The 17,500-nt window shown below is 41.6% G+C and overlaps 1 protein-coding gene across 5 annotated transcripts in view; it reads right to left on the bottom strand.

The window, feature by feature from the left end:
* The window catches only part of ZNF385B (zinc finger protein 385B), an 837,627-nt gene that overhangs the window by 106,057 nt on the left and 714,070 nt on the right, over positions 1 to 17,500 (bottom strand). For 2 of the 5 annotated variants that reach the window (XM_073577475.1, XM_073577474.1), the window contains exon 5: positions 9,709 to 9,777. The exons of the other annotated variants lie outside the window; for them this stretch is intronic. In XM_073577475.1, the coding sequence (XP_073433576.1) occupies positions 9,709 to 9,777 (69 nt within the window). The remainder of the gene's footprint in view (positions 1 to 9,708; positions 9,778 to 17,500) is intronic. 5 annotated transcript variants of the gene reach the window in all.

The raw sequence follows: 17,500 nt of genomic DNA on the forward strand, positions 1-17,500 counted from the left end.
ACCGCTCCATCGACAGAAAAAAAACAGAACAGTTACGGTACGAGGATCTGGCAAAACAAAGAAAATTTGTTTTTACAAGATTGTGATTTTTTTTAAACAATAAAATTAACTTCAACTTATACGTTTGGTATCACTGTATTTGTACTAACACTGACCATTATATTGCAATGTCATTTTTATTGCACAATAAACACTCTAAAAACAAAACTTCAGAAACAATGATGAGATTTTTTTCACAGTCTCACCTCACTTGAATTTGTTTTCCTCTTTTTCAGTACATTATGTGGTAAGATAAATCATGCGTTTCAAGACTACAGCTCGTCTTGCATAAAACAAGCCTTCATATGGTCGTGTCAATGGAAAAATAAAAAAGTTATGGTTCATGAAAGAAAGGGGAGGAAAGAAATGAAGAGTAGGAATGACTTGAAAAAGTTTACAGGTAGTGCTGAGCGAACGTGCCCGGATAAGGCATTATCTGAACATGCTCGGGTGCTAACCGAGGATCTTGGGCGTGCTTGAAAAATATGTTTGAGTCTCCACTCCTGCATGTCTCGTGGCTGTTAGACAGCTGCAACACATGCAGGGACTGCCTAACAAACAGCCGCAAGACATGCAGCCACAGGGACTTGAACATATTATTCGAGCACGCCCAAGATACTCGGTTAGCACTCAAACATGCTCGGATAACACCTTATCAATGTACGTTCACCCATCACTATTTGCAGGGTATATGACAAAAGGTCTATCGAACTAGACAACCCCTTTAACAATACAAAGAACATATCTCTGTAACCCATTGACATTTTTCATCTTTTACATTTAGGCTGGCGCTACATGACGACTTTGGCTGCAACACAGGTCTTGAAGCTAAAAATGGCTCTGAGTCATTGCTACACCACAGCATAATGCAGGTGAATGGGGTAGCAATGCCACTCCCAAGGTAAAAAGTCACAAAGAATCCAACTGTCTCCAACTTTTTGAGACATGCTTGTGATGGTACCATAGGGGTCACAATGTGACCCCATTAACCTACATTTCACAAGGCAATCTTTGGCTGCATGACTTGGGCTGTGGACAAATTTGCCATGTGGCACCAGTGTTAGCACATTTATTAAGTATCTGCTAAAGGTTGTCCGTCGGGATCAATGGCACAGTCTGAGTAGTGAACTTCTAAGGAAAAAAACAAGAAAAAAAACAGATAAGTAACTCATACAGGGATATACTGTATAGGGAACTATTATAATCTTGCATGCAAATTTGCTGTAAGCATTTGCAGACTGAGCATATGGACGTTAGAATTCTGCCATGTGGGCGAATGGGCATTAGAATGGTACCATGTGGTCAAATCAGCATTAGGATAGTACCATGTGGGCAAATGAGCATTAGGACATTACCGGAGGGCCAATGCAAAATATAGAAATACAAATAACAAGTGCTCATCAAATGCAATGTGTCAATCCAAAACAAGTATAGCTATAGCTACAGAGATTGGGAAATTGCCCATGGTTTAATGCTTGGGAGTAGTGATCAGTTGATGCCATGGCATGGCTATTGATAATATGGTAGGCAGCTGACTGGACTTACAACTCAGTAGAATATAATTTATTATAATAATGGATGCTGGAAGTGGAGCCTTGTCAAAAATGCATTTCTATCAGTGGCTAATCAAATAAAGCAAAATGCAAAAAAGGAAGTAAATCATCACTCTGCATAAAAGAATAAAATGGACCTTCCCACTCATGTCTATAAGATTTATGAGCGAAGAGTCCAAGTTCTAAAAGAAACAGGCTTAATCAATCACAGATGGACATAGTAGTAAGTCTTTAGCAGAGGGAATAGGCAGCTTCCTTAACAAAACTAAGAATGAAAGTTGGAAATATTGAACCTAGAATTGCTATAAAGATAAACAGTAAATCCATAATAAGATGGAAATCTTAGGCTAAAGGTACTGTCACACTTAGCGATGTACCAGCGATCCCGACCAGCGATATGACGCTGTCAGGATCGCTGGTGCATCGCTAAGTGGTCGCTAGTGAGCTGCCACACAGGCAGATCTCACCAGCGACATCGCTGGGGTCGGGGGTCGCTACTTACCTGTCAGACAAGGCGATCCTGCGTCCTCCCGCCCGCGTCCACGCTCGTTGCTCGTCTCTCCACAGGAAGCGCCGCAGGAAGCTGACGATCAGAAACAGTCCAGCCTGTTCTCGCGCGATCAGCGACAGACAACGGGGGAGCCGGTCGTAGGAAAGTATCACACACAGCGATATCGCTAGCAATATCGCTATAATGTCACAAGTTATAGCGATATTGCTAGAGATATCGCTTAGTGTGACAGTACCTTAAGGTCACAATTATACAGTGTCCCCACCAGCACTATGTTGAGGTTTCTGTTGGAATCCCCAAAAAACTGTATTTTAACAGGAATCTCACCATAGCCTCGAAAGAGCCACCTGAATGTAGTTGAGAAAATGGAACACGGTCTTAGGAGCGCAGGAAAGAGACTCAGACAAGAGATGGGTTTAAATCACAACGCGTTTCGACGGAGGATCCGTCTTCATCAGGTGGAAGTTTATTAATGACATAGGGGATGGGGTATTTAAATGGGAAGCAGCCAATCACAAGTCAAAACAGTCACATGTTACGACAAGATGACATCATATATTACAAAAAAAAAAAGAGATAAAAACAACCTATATAAAACGTGAGATAAAACAGCATGATTTAAACAAGTTTTAAATGTATAAAATGTGCAGAAAGGAGCAATAAAATAATATAGATAAAAATGAATAAAATTATTAACAGGTTAGTAGACCAGTAAAAAGACCAATAAAAAAGCGAGAACCCATATTAATAATAATAGCATGTAAACAATACACTGATGATAAAAAGGCAAATAAAGTTATCTTGTCACTTTATCAATAGTTAAATTCAGACCTTCAGGGGCAAGTGTGCCAAGCTTGAATATCCAAAAGCTTTCTCTATTGATTAAACTGTTGAAGAGATCAGCCACGGTATCAGGTATGTGGTCAATAATCGTTAGTTTCAAAATTTTTTGGATTTTTTTGATGCACAGTTAAAAAATGTTTAGACAGGCTGTGCAGGAGAAAGCCATTTCGGATGTTCTGTCGATGCTTGTTCAATCTAGCATTTTTTATGAGGTACCTGTAGTGTTGGATTTAAATTCATGTACCCCATTTAGAATGGAGGTGCAGCAAAGACATTTGGGGGCTCTACATACATAGCAACCAGGGTTCAGAGAAATTGGTATAGAGGATAGGGAGCCTGAACTCAAGGTGATGTTGCTTGGTGCAACAAGGTTCTGTAACATGAATTTAAATCCAACACTACAGGTACCTCATATAAAATTAATTTTCATGTTAACTGTCAATCTATTTTTGTGGTATACTTGATTGAATGTGGTTGCGGCCTACAGTACGTAGGTCGAACCATACAAACGATGCATGCTAGATTGAACAAGCATCCACAGAACATCTGAAATGGCTTTCTCCTGCACAGCCTTTCTAAACATTTTTTAAATGTGCATCAAAAAAATCCAAAAACTTTGAAACTAACGATTATTGACCACATACCTGATACAGTGGCTGATCGCTTCAACAGTTTAATCAATAGAGAAAGCTTTTGGATATTCAGGCTTGGCACACTTGCCCCTGAAGGTCTGAATTTAACTATTGATAAAGTGACCAGAAAACTTTATTTGCCTTTTAATCATCAGTGCATTTTACTTAGATGCTACTGTTTACATGCTTTTATTATTAATATGGGTTCTCGCTTTTTTATTGGTCTTTTTACTGGTCTACTAACCTGTTAACAATTTTATTCATTTTTATCTATATTATTTTATTGCTCCTTTTTGCACATTTTATACATTAAAAACTTGTTTAACTCATGCTGTTTTAGCTCACGTTTTATATAGGTTGTTTTTATGTCTTTTTTTTTGTAATATATGATGTCATCTTGTCGTGACATGTGACTGTTTTGACTGTTGTGATTGGCTGCTTCCCATTTAAATACCCCATCCCCTATGTCATTAATAAACTTCCACCTGATGAAGACGGATCCTCCGTCGAAACGCGTTGTGGTTTAAACCCATCTCTTGTCTGAGTCTCTTTCCTGCGCTCCTAAGACCGTTTTCCATTTTCTCATTGCCACTATCCTCCATTGGAGGTTTTCAGCTGGAGCTGCGGTGGAGAACTGACATCCTTGTCTGTCCCTGGGTTGCTTCCTAAGCGCTCCTTTATGACCGCTTATCACTGACTCTTACCTGAATGTAGTTGACAGTCCTCCGTCCTGGCTGTATACGTCTTTTTCAGACATGCACAAAAACATTGCAAACCATGTGCTAGTTTGAATGTATTACTGTTGCGAACAATTCTGACCTAACCTCTCATATTGTGCCTTGAATGTATCATTGTTCAAGCTTGGATCCTAGGACTTCCCTGACACTTGTATTTTTTCTCTTGATTCTGTCTCCTGAATATGCTTTCTGACTCCTGAAGATATCATTTACTCTGGCCCCCAGCAGATTCCCATGGATTGCAGTGCTTGGGCTGCAGGTCCAGTTTGGCTGTGCACTGACCCTATACTTCCTCAATTCACTAAAAGCACGCCCAACCAACATTCACTACTGAATTCTTTGGTGCATGCATTGAATGATTGTGTCCTGATGCTGGACAGTACCAGTGTCAAGACATTCTATGTGGGCAGAGCTGGCACCCTTTACACTCCAGTCATTTTGATAATGAAAGCAGCCCCAGTGTCTTCCATGTGATGTATATACATCTGCCTCAGCGTTTCCTATGTGATGTACCGTATATGCAGCAGTTTGTGTCTCCTATGTGATGTATATAAAGCAGTTTGCGTCTCCTGTGTGTTGTATATGCACCAACCCCAGTGTCTCCAATGTGATATATATATACAGCAGTCTGTGTCTCTTATGTGATGCATATACAACAGTTTGTGTTTTCCAAGTGATGTATATGCACCAGTCTCAGCATCTCCTATATGATGTATATACACCAGTCCTAGGGTCTCTTAAGTGATTTATGTGCACCAGTCTCAGCGTCTCCAATGTCATGTATATGCACCACTCCTGCTGTCTCCTATGTCATATATATGCAACAGTCTTGTTGTCTCTCATGTGATGTACATAAAGCAGTCTCAGTGTCTCCAGTGTGATACATACTGCAGACCTCCAACTGCTTAAGCTTTATAAATGTAACATGAGCAGAGATAAATTTCCCACTGTGAGGACACATTCAGAATAATATGCATCTGTGTTCGGTACAACATACTGCTGCAAGTTCTTTACAAAACTTAACACAAAGAGTCACCTGTGCTCCAGACCGACACAAACCTGGAGAAGCAGTTGCAAGTAGCAACATCATCAATACCACCTAACAGCACAGCCTCGTCAAAGAGAAGCAGCTCCATCCATCAATTTAGGGGTGAATTAATTAATTGTTTGAACAAATGCAGCACAATAAGTTTTAAGCTGATAATTTTGTATGAATAAGGTTATAAATATCTAAACAGCCCTTGGTAGGAAAAAGTTTTCCCACTCCAACTTTAGTACAACATTAGGTATCTGTAGAATTACACTGGAGACTATGTGTAGCCAACTACCATTCTGCTCCACTAGTACTATGGCTGCCCATTCGCCACTATTCTGGTGACTACAACTTTAAGGCTTCATTTGAGGAAAGTGTGAAGAGTAAGAATAAGCTAAAAGACGCTGGTAATGCATCCATGTTGGTACTCAATGGCAGCCAGAACAGGATCCTCCAAACTTCAACAGCCACCACTGGAATGCTAGTATCTTGGCCTCCTTTGACATTTACAAGCCCAACTTGCCATTTTGATATCTCATGTCACTTAGCTACTAAGCTTTAGCATTAGCTTTATAAATGCCATGCCATGATCCAGGATGGGGTTTCGCTTTGGCCCATCCTGGTCAGACAGGGGGTTAATTGTTTATGCCTCTCTCTGGCAGAGGGCGGCTATTTAATGCTCACTGGACCTAGGTCCGGTGTCAGTTATACTCCTGCCCTCGGCTGAGTTAGTTGACCTTGTGCGTACGTGTGCCTTGTGCCTCTGATGTTGGGGAATATGTGTCTGCTTGTGATGTTTGTGCCCATGCTAAAACCCCCCATAACCGGACGGCCGGGGAATTGGTACCACTGCAAATTCCTGAGAGACCATGGACTCATTTGTCCATGGATTTCATCACCAACCTTCCCCCCTCCAAGGGTAATACCGTCGTTTGGGTTGTGGTGGACAGGTTTAGTAAGCAGGCACATTTTGTACCTTTGGCAGCTCTACCTAATGCAGAAACATTGTCCAGATTGTTCGTTGAGCATGTGGTGCGGTTGCATGGGGTACCCTTGAATGTGGTGTCTGATAGAGGAGTGCAATTTGTTTCCAGATTTTGGAGGGCTTTTTGTAAGAGGATAGGTATTGGTCTGTCCTTTTCATCCGCTTATCATCCAGAGTCTAATGGGTAGACCGAGCGGACCAATCAGTCTCTGGAGCAAATTCTGCGTTGCTCGACCTCAGCCCGACAGGATGATTGGTGTTCTGTGTTACCGTTGGTACATCTCCCTTTTTCTGCAACTATTGGTTTCATCCTCATTTTGGAGAATTTTCCCGTTTGAATTCTGGGTGTCCTGGGGCGGATGAGACAATCCAGCGGTTGGGGGAGGTATGGCGGGAGGTCCAGAGTAACATTACGAAGGCCCAGGATAAATTTAAATTTTTTGCAGACAAAAAACGATCCGCGGGACCGGTGTTTCAGATTGGGGATAAGGTATGGTTATCCACCAAGAATATAAGGCTCAAGGTCCCCTCTGCGAAGCTTGGACCCAAGTTTATAGGTCCCTATGAAATTACCGAAGCAGTAATTAACCCGGTGGCTTTTCGGTTGCGTCTCCCGCCATCTCTGCGGATCCCAAATGTTTTCCATAGGGCCCTTTTGAAACCTGTGAGGTCTGGTAGGGAGGGATCATCAGCTTCCCCGCCACCAGTTTTGGTAGACGGGCAGTCTGAGTACGAGGTGGAATGTATTGTCAACTCCATGTTGGTCCATCGTGCCCTTCAATATCTGGTACATTGGAAAGGCTACGGCCCTGAAGAACGCTCGTGGGTTCCTGCTCGATCAGTTCATGCGGATCGGTTGGTCTGGGCCTTTCACACTAAGTACCCTGAGAGACCTGGGGGTCCAGTGGCCCCCCATTGAGAGGAGGGTATTGTCATGATCCAGGATGGGGTTTCGCTTTGGCCCGTCCTGGTCAGACAGGGGGTTAATTGTTTCTGCCTCTCTCTGGCAGATGGCGGCTATTTAATGCTCACTGGACCTAGGTCCGGTGTCAGTTATACTCCTGCCCTCGGCTGAGTTAGTTGACCTTGTGCATACGTGTGCCTTGTGCCTCACATCTTGCTTGCTTGTTTGGTTTTGATCCGGTTCTGTCCCAGTTACGAGTTCTGCCTGTCCCTCTTGTACTGCGCTACCTCTCGTGTATGACTCTCTGCTTGTGACTCGACTTCTCTCTGCTCGTCCCCTTGGTACCGCGTCGCCCTCTTGTGTATGACCTTTGGCTTTGTCTGACCACCCGTCTGTTTATCCCTCCTGTGCCTCGTTTGCCTGTACTGTGTGTGACTTCTGTTTTGCCCGATTCTGAGTTTTCTACTATCTCTGAAAGCAGGACGCTAAGCCCCGCCCCCTTGCAGTCATATGACCGTAGGTCCTGTGCCTGCTTGCTAAAACTTCAGCGTTCAGGTCCTGTGCATCTGTTCTTTCCAGCTGTTCCTGTCTCCGGGGTCCTTATAGTGCGGGTGAGTCCCTGCTCAGCGGTGGGTGTACGCCGGCGCTGTCAGGATCCTGACATGCCAGAAGTGCATTGAATGGTTGTATTAGAGTGCCAGTTGTGGAGTACCGAAGTGCTTTCTGAGGATCTTCACAGGACTCTGATTAGGCCTCCACAGAGTACTGATGCAGATGAAGAACCAGGGTCCTGTGAATCTTTCTGCTCATCTCTAGTGAGGACCATGGATTTCCTCAGGCAGCAGATTCCTGTCTAGCCTGTGCCAAGCCATTTGCAGTTGTAGACGTAATCGTGCCACAGTTTCAAGGTTTTGGCATTATTAATATAAAACAAAAGCTAAATGTGATGATAATATCAAAATAAACCTTGTTCTGCTTCTCCCAGCATCTCCCTTTGAGTTTTGTAATTGCCTACAAGAGAACCTGATTATTACATGATGAGCAGCCAATTATGCAGGAATTCGAGAAACTCAATTTACATCTGTGATGACTTGAGATTTCATTTTGCATTTCTGCATTCAGAAAAAAACCATGCTGCTATCCTCTCTATGACACGCAATATTAAGTGGAAACATGGATGATTGTCAATAAAAAGGTCAGAGAGATGTGAAATCATGCAGTATTTGGCTCATTATAAAGTAGGTAAATGGAAGCCTCCGGGATCAAAAATGTTTATCATTCTGTCATTCCCGTCTCCAAGTGCAGAATTACCTTCCACAACCTCCAGAGATTTATGCTTTTAATTACCTCCTATCTTCCTCACTACTCTCCAAACCAAGCAATCAATGGAAACACTCTTATTTACTGGACAAATACAGAATATTTGATGAATGGAAGCTCCATTTATCATATTGTTTATCTGTAAAAAATGATTGGCTGGAGGGCTTGAGACTATGGTAGTTTTTAGTTCCCCACCCTGGAATACAAATAAGCCATTCGCCTGTCACACTAGAACCAATATTAAGGGCTTATCTGACTAATCTTTTTAATTATAAAGTCATCTAATGTAGTTTGGACATATCTGAATCAGGAAGAAGAAAACCACAATTGACAAAAACCTCCGGAGGCAACAGGCTGCAGGGCGGAACTTGCATGGATATTAATGATGGCTTCTGGGTGGGATGGAGGGGTTATTTTTTATTTTTAATAGTAAGAAGTAACTGAAATATTATTTGTCGTATGTGAAACTTACAAACATGGGAAAATGCAGTTAAATTGACAAGAGACCTGAAGATTGGTATTTTTTTATTTGCTCCCCACGCTGGAAGCCATATTCCTGTCACATTAAAGTCAATATGAAAAAGTTATTCCCTAAAAAATCAAGTTACAGTTGAAACTAGAAGTTTACATCCAGGATATAAAAAGACACATATGCATGTTTTTATCAATATCTGACAAGGAATCAGAATAAACCTTTCTTGTTTTCGGTCAATTAGGATTACCATATTTATTAATATTTGCCAAATGCCAGAATAATGAGAGAGAGAGAGAAAATGTTTTAAGGCATTTTTATTACTTACTGCAAAGCCAAAAGTTTCCATACACTAAGATTACTATGCCTTTAAACAATTCTGGACTGCCCATATGATAATGTCATGTGTTTGGAAGCTTCTGATTTTTTGGCAACATCTGAGTTAATACGAGACACATCTGTGGATGTATTCTAATGCACACCTGAAACACACTGCTTGTTGTGTAGCATCATGGGAAAGTCAAAAGAAATCAGCCAAGATATCAGGAAGAGAACAGTGGACTTGCATAAGTCTGGCTCATCCTTGTATACAATTTCAAGACACCTGAAGGTGCCTCGTTCATCTGAACAAACAATTATACACAAGTACAAACAAGATAGGAATGTCCAGCCATCATACCACTGAGGAAGGAGATGGGTTCTGTGTCCCAGAGATGAACGTGCTTCGGTCTGACACAAGCATATCAACCTAAGGACAAAAACAAAACACCTTGTGAAGGTGATGGCAGAAGCTGGTAAGATTGTGTCAATATCCACAGTGATACGAGTACTGTATGAACATGGGATGAAAGGTAACTCTGCCAGGAAGAAGCCATTACTCCAAAAGAAACATAAAAAAGCCAGATTAATGTTTGCAAATGCACACAGGAACAAAGACCTTAATTTCTGGAGACATGTCCTGTGGTCTGATGAAACTAAAATTGAACTTTTTGGGCATAATGACCATCATTACGTTTGAAGGAAAAAGGGAGAAGCTTGAAAGCCTAAGAACACCATCCCAACTATGAAACACGGGGGTGGCAGAATCATGTTGTGGGGTTGTTTTGCTGCATGAGAGACTGGTGTACTTCACAAAATAGATGGCATCATGAGAATAGAAGATTATGTGGTGATACTGAAGAAATATCTCCAGACATCAGCCAGGAAGTTAAAGCTTGGTGGAGATGGGTCTTCCAAATGGACAATGACCCAAAGCATACTACCAAAGTGGTAACAAAGTGGCATAAGGATAACAAAGTCAATGTTTTGGAGTGGCCATCACAAAGCCCTGATCTCAATCCTATTGAAAATGTATAGGCAAAGCTGAAAAGGCCGGTGCGAGCAAGGACCTACAAACCTGGATCAGTTACACCAGTTTTGTCAGGAGGAATGGACCCAAATTCCGACCAACTATTGTGAGAAGCTTGTGGAAGGATATCCCAAACGTTTCACCCAAGTCAATCAGTGTAAGGGCAATGGTACCAAATACTAATGAAATGCATGTAAAGTTTTGACTTTGCAATAAGTAATAAAAATGCCTTAAAACATTCTCTCTCTCTCATTCTGGCATTTGGCAAATATTAATAATTTTGGTAATCCTAATTGACCCAAAACGGGAAACGTTTATTCTGATTTCATGTCAGATATTGAGAAAACATGCAGATGTATCTTTTTATATACTGTATGTAATATTTTTTATATACTGTATGTAAACTTCTAGTTTCAACTGAAATCTCCCAACTCAATGCTGATCATTTTAGGTCTGATCACTAGGACCTCCAGTGATCCTGCGATTGGGGTCTGGAACTCAGGAATGAGGCTCTGCGCCCCATCCTTAATGGAGCAGAGGTGCACATACTCAACTTCAAGTCCATCAACAAGTTTTTGTTATGTAAAAGTAGCATGATGTAGGGGCAGAGATCCTGATTCTAGGGATGTATCACTTAGTTTACTTGGTACATCAGTTGTGATAACATCACAGTTTTCTCTGATGGAGATCTAGCAGAGTTCGGAATGCTGAGCTGTGTATAACTCCGCTCAAATCAGCTTTCTGTGTACATTGTATATGGACAGAAAACTGCTAATCAGTTGTAGGACTAGGGTCAATGCAAGTCTATGGGTACTTGAAAAAATTGGACCACACCTGGATGATATTCGATTTTCACGGTCAGTCAGAAAGGACAATTTATAGAAGCTTTTTTTTTTCCACATATGAGAAAAAACTGATCACACTCGAACCACACTAATCAAACTCTGATCAGAGTCTGATTAAAATAATCAGTCCGTTTTTCTCATACGTGAGAATGAGGACTGAAGAGGATCTTTCATTACATTTTTCATGTTCAACTTCAGGGTGTCTCTAAAGTCTGGACACATAGGCAAAAATAAATATTTTCACGAAATAAAATTTATTAACAACAATTTATTCAGTTGGAATATTAAATAACTTCTTCTTCAAAATGACTTCCATCATTTGCGATGTAAAGGTTGATGCTCTTTGCAAAATTCTATTATAGTTACGGTAATTAAATTAATTAAAATGATAAAATTATAATTAATGAGAATTCCTATGTGTCTAGACTTTAGGGAAACTGAGGACACATGATGTAGTTGGGGCTGCAGAGCAAAATAAAATGATTCTAATATAGGTTTATTGGCAATGAAAGTATTTGGTACATAATGAGTTAACTTTGTTTATGTACAAGTGGGTGTTATCAGATAGTTTTCACTATACTTGTTACTCCTGTATAAGTTGCTATCCGACAACACCAGGGCCAGCTTCACGACCCAGCGCACCAAGTCAAGACCTGAGGCCATGGACAAATGGGGGGCCTCCTTGACATCAGGTACACCGTCCATGTCACTTGCTAGTGGCGGCGTGCCGACAGTTATTTTCAGCTGGGTCCAAAGCTGTGCATGGCCGCCTGTTTCTTCTTTGGCGCTGCTTGATGGCCATCACTTGCACAGACATGGCTGTTCACAGTGCACTCCGTGGTTGTGTCTGCTAGCAGTGACATGCATGGGCCGATACACGAACAAAATTAAAGGCGCAGAGCCGACCCTGTGAAACTGACGGTCATCAAGCAGCATGCTTGATGCAGCCGCATGCCAGGGGAGCTCGACAGCCGAGGGAGGTGAGCGGTGAGCGAGGCTTGTTGCCGGCTTCCCCATATTAAAAATATTTCTAATGTGTTGTTGTGTGTACTTGTACGATGTATATATCCATGTACATCAGTGTGTGACTGTGTATATATTTATGTCTGTTTATATGCATTTTTATGAATTTGTATTCAAATATGTATATGTACGTATGCCTGTGTATGTGTGTGTCTGTGTGTGCATGTCTGTATATTGTATGTGTGCATATCTGTGTACAGTGTGCAAGCACGTGTGTGTGCATTTCTATATATGTGTGCATGCCTGCATACTGAATGTGTGCATGTCTGCATGTTGTATATGTGCATGTCTGCATACTGTATGTGTGCATGTCTGTGTAATTTGTGCGTACAAGTCTGCATATTGTATGTGTGCATGTCTGTATATTCTATGTGTGCATGCCTGCGTACTGTATGTGTGCATGTCTGCATGTTGTATGTGTGCATGTCTGCGTTCTGTATGTGTGCATGTCTGCGTATTGTATGTGTGCATGTCTGCGTTCTGTATGTGTGCATGTCTGTGTATTGTATGTGTGCATGTCTGCGTATCGTATGTGTGCATCTCTGCATTCCGTATGTGTGCATGTCTGCGTATTGTATGTGTGCATGTCTGTGTACTGTGTGTGCATGTCTGTGTTCCGTATGTGTGCATGACTGCGTATTGTATGTGTGCATGTCTGCGTATTGTATGTGTGCATGTAGAATCATAGAATCGTAGAGTTGGAAGGGACCTCCTGGGCCATCTGGTCCAACCCCCTGCTCAAAGCAGGATTCGCTAAATCATCCCAGTCAGATGTCTGTCCAGCCTCTGTTTGAAGACTTCCATTGAAGGAGAACTCACCACTTCTCGTGGCAGCCTGTTCCACTCATTGATCACTCTAACTGTCAAAAAGTTTTTTCTAATATCTAATCTGTGTCTCCTCCCATTCAGTTTCATCCCATTGCTTCTAGTCTTTCCTTGTGCAAATGAGAATAAAGTTGAGCCTTCTACAATGTGACAGCCCTTTAGATATTTGTAGACAGCAATTAAGTCTCCTCTCAGTCTTCTCTTTTGCAAACTAAACATTCCCAAATCCTGCAACCTTTCCTCATAAGACAGGGTTTGCAGACCGGTCACCATTCTGGTCGCTCTTTTCTGAACTTGCTCCAGTTTGTTGATGTCTTTTTTAAAATGTGGTGCCCAAAACTGGACACAATATTCCAGATGAGGTTTGACCAAAGAGGAGTAGAGGGAAATAATGACTTCACGTGATCTAGACTGTATGCTTCTGTTAATACATCCTAGAACTGCATTTGCCTTTTTTGCTGCTGCATCACACTGTTGACTCATATTCAGTCTGTGATCTATTAGTATACCCAAGTCTTTTTCACATGTGCTGTCACTTTGCCCTATTCCTCCCATTCTATATATGCTTTTTTCATTTTTATTGCCCAGATGTAGTACTTTGCATTTCTCCCTGTTAAAAACCATTCTGTTAGTTACTGCCCACTTCTCCAGTTTATTTAAATCTTTTTGAATCCTCTCTCTCTCTTCTCTAGTATTAGCTATCCCTCCTAGCTTTGTGTCATCAGCAAATTTAATCAGTTTACCCTCAATTCCTTCATCTAAATCGTTGATAAAGATGTTGAACAATACAGGGCCCAGGACAGAGCCCTGTGGTACCCCACTTGAGACATTCTTCCAACTGGATGTGCAGCCATTTACGACCACTCTTTGGGTCCGATCACTAAGCCAGTTATGAATCCACCTAACAGTTGCCTTGTCCATTCCATACTTAGTCATTTTTTCAATAAGGATTGTATGAGAGACTTTGTCAAATGCTTTGCTGAAGTCAAGATATACTATATCTACAGCATTTCCTTGATCCACCCAATCAGTGATACCGTCATAGAAGGAAATTAAGTTAGTCTGACATGACTTATTAGTTACAAACCCATGCTGACTCTGTTTGATCACTTCATTCTTATCCAGGTATTGACTTACATGTTGTTTAATAATTTGTTCAAAGATCTTTCCTGGTATAGAAGTCAGACTCACCGGCCTATAGTTGCCTGGGTCCACCTTCTTCCCCTTTTTGAAGATAGGAACAACATTTGCTCTTCTCCAGTCTTCTGGCACTTCTCCTGTTCTCCAAGAATTTTCAAAGATTATGGAGAGTGGTTCAGAAATTTCTTCTGCTATCTCCTTCAGTACTCTGGGGTGTAATTCATCTGGACCTGGAGACTTGAATTCATTTAGGTTAGCTAAGTGTTTCCTCACTATCTTTCTGTTTATAGATATCCTGGATTCTTCTATTCCCTTAATAGGACAGTGAATAACAGTTGGTGTTACATTTCCTTTCTGAGAGAAAACAGATGCAAAATAGGAATTTAAAAGTTCAGCCTTCTCAACATCCTGTCTTACCATTTCATCATTTTCATCCTGTAAAAATCCTATAGCATCTTTGACTTTTCTTTTACTTTTGACATATCCCCAAAATCCTTTATTATTGCTTTTGACATCTCTTGCAAGCCTCAATTCATTTTCAGCTTTAGAAAATCTGATTTGTGCCCTGCAGATTCTGCAGACAGCATTATATTCTTCTTTAGATATGCCTCCCTCTTTCCATTTTATAAACATTTTTTTCTTCCTTTTTAGCATGTGCTTAAGTTCTGTGTTCACCCATCCTGGTTTCCTTAAATGCTTCCTATTCTTCCCTCTTTTCGGAATTGTTAACAACTGTGCTTTGAGAATTTCATTTTTCAAGATTTCCCATCCTTCCTGGACATTTTTGTCTTTAAGGATATCCAGCCATTGGATTCCTCCAATTATCTTTCTGAATCCCTTAAAATCTGCCTTTCTGAAATCTAACCTTGACGTCTGAGTCTTCACAGGTCTTCCGCCTCTAATTATCCAAAATTCTAAAATAGCATGGTCGCTACCTCCTAGGGTTCCAGCCACTTTTACCTCCTCAACCATTTCCTCCCTGTTTATAAGGATTAGATCCAAGGTAGCAGTTCCCCTTGTTTTCTCCCCTACCTTTTGGAAGATAAAGTTGTCAGCAAGAGAGGATAAGAATTTCCTTGACCTGTTAGTTTTGCCTGAGAGAGATTCCCAACAAATGTCTGGATAGTTGAAATCTCCCATGACAACTATGTCATATTTTTTGGAGAACTTGGCCATTTGATGCATAAAGAGTTCATCCATATCTTCAGCTTGCACAGGCGGCCTGTAGTAAATGCCTACAATGGTGTCCTTTCCATTGTTCTGTCCTTGTATTCTTACCCAAACAGTTTCCACAGAACTCCCAGTCTCTGAAGCTTCAATCCCTGTGCAGATATATGCGTTTCTAACATACAATGCAACACCCCCTCCTCGTTTATCAAGTCTGTTTCTTGCAAATAAGTTGTATCCTTCTAGTCTTGTATTCCAATCATGTGTATCGTCCCACCAAGTTTCAGTGATTCCAATGACATCATATTTCTTTTCCTGTGTTAGTAGTTCCAATTCTCCTTGTTTGTTGCCCATGCTTTGTGCATTAGTATAGAAACATTTTAGTTTGTGATTGGTTTCTCTTTCTCCAATATTTTTATTAATTAGATTCTTTCGTCTTTGTTCTTCCTTTCCACTTCTATTAGCAGAGTTCTCAATAGCATTTGTCAGGTGTATGGCTTTTTCTGGTCTTTTGCTTCCCTTCCCATGTTGTTCTAGTTTAAAGCTCTCCTTACAAGTGTAGCAAGGCGACTTCCAAATACATGCTTTCCAGTCTTCGTAAGGTGCACCCCATCTCTAGCAAGTAGTCCATCGTATAAGTAGTTCACTCCGTGATCCAGAAATCCAAATCGTTGCTGACGGCACCATCGACGTAGCCAGTTGTTCACCTGCAGAATCTTATTCCACCTCCTTGTTCCATGGCCATCCACTGGGAGGATGGAAGAGAAGACCACCTGCGCTCCCAGTTCTTTCACTTTCTTGCCTAAGTCTTCAAAGTCTCTGCAGATGGTTTCCAGGTTGTTTCTTGCGGTGTCATTTGTCCCCACATGTAGTAGCAGGAATGGGTAGTCATCTGTAGGTCTGAAGAGTCCTGATATCCTGTCAGACACATCTTTAATTTTTGCACCTGGAAGACAGCACATTTCTCTTGAAGTTATATCCGGTCTGCAGATAGCGGCCTCTGTTCCTCTCAACAGGGAATCCCCCATGACCACCACTCTCCGTTTCTTCTTCACAACATTTTTCTTTCTCCATCCAGGAGGACTCTGAAGGCGTACAAGGTTGCTGTTTGTTGGCAAAGTCTTATCCTGATGTATTTCTTCATCATTTTCCTGCGTGAGAGCCTGGTACTGGTTCCTGAGCAGTATGGGTGCTGACTGCCTCCTGATCCTCCTGCTTCTCTGGGTCACATGTCTCCATTCCTCTGTTTCTTCAGGTGCACTTCGAATTTCTTCTCTTTCTGTAACATGAAGAGATAATTCTGCTCTGTCCAAGAACTCTTCACCTTCCTTAATGATCTTCAACGTAGCCAACCTCTCTTCGAGATTTTGCAACTTTTCCTCCAACAGGGACACAAGCTTGCATTTGTGGCATGTGAAGTTTGGCTTTTCCACTGGTAAGTCTGTGAACATGTAGCAAGAAATGCAGCTCACCAAATGGCTCCTGGCCTCTTCCATCTTGAGATTTCTTGTCTCATATGTCTGCATATTGTATGTGTGCATGTCTGCGTATTGTATGTGTGCATGTCTGCGTATTGTATGTGTGCATGTCTGCATATTGTATGTGTGCATGTCTGCGTTCTGTATGTGTGCATGTCTGCGTATTGTATGTGTGCATGTCTGCGTATCGTATGTGTGCATGTCTGTGTATCGTATGTGTGCATCTCTGCGTTCTGTATGTGTGCATGTCTGCGTATTGTATGTGTGCATGTCTGCGTTCCGTATGTGTGCATGTCTGCGTATTGTATGTGTGCATGTCTGCGTTCTGTATGTGTGCATGTCTGCGTATTGTATGTGTGCATGTCTGCGTATTGTATGTGTGCATGTCTGCGTATTGTATGTGTGCATGTCTGCGTTCTGTATGTGTGCATGTCTGCGTTCTGTATGTGTGCATGTCTGCGTTCTGTATGTGTGCATGTCTGCATATTGTATGTGTGCATGTCTGCGTATCGTATGTGTGCATCTCTGCATTCTGTATGTGTGCATGTCTGTGTACTGTGTGTGCATGTCTGCGTTGTGTATGTCTGTGTACTGTGTGTGCATGTCTGCGTATTGTATGTGTGCATGTCTGTGTACTGTGTGTGC

The sequence above is a fragment of the Dendrobates tinctorius genome, unplaced genomic scaffold (assembly GCF_039654945.1).
Source record: "Dendrobates tinctorius isolate UK_male_01 unplaced genomic scaffold, ASM3965494v1 ptg000056l, whole genome shotgun sequence".
Lineage (NCBI taxonomy): Eukaryota > Metazoa > Chordata > Amphibia > Anura > Dendrobatidae > Dendrobates > Dendrobates tinctorius.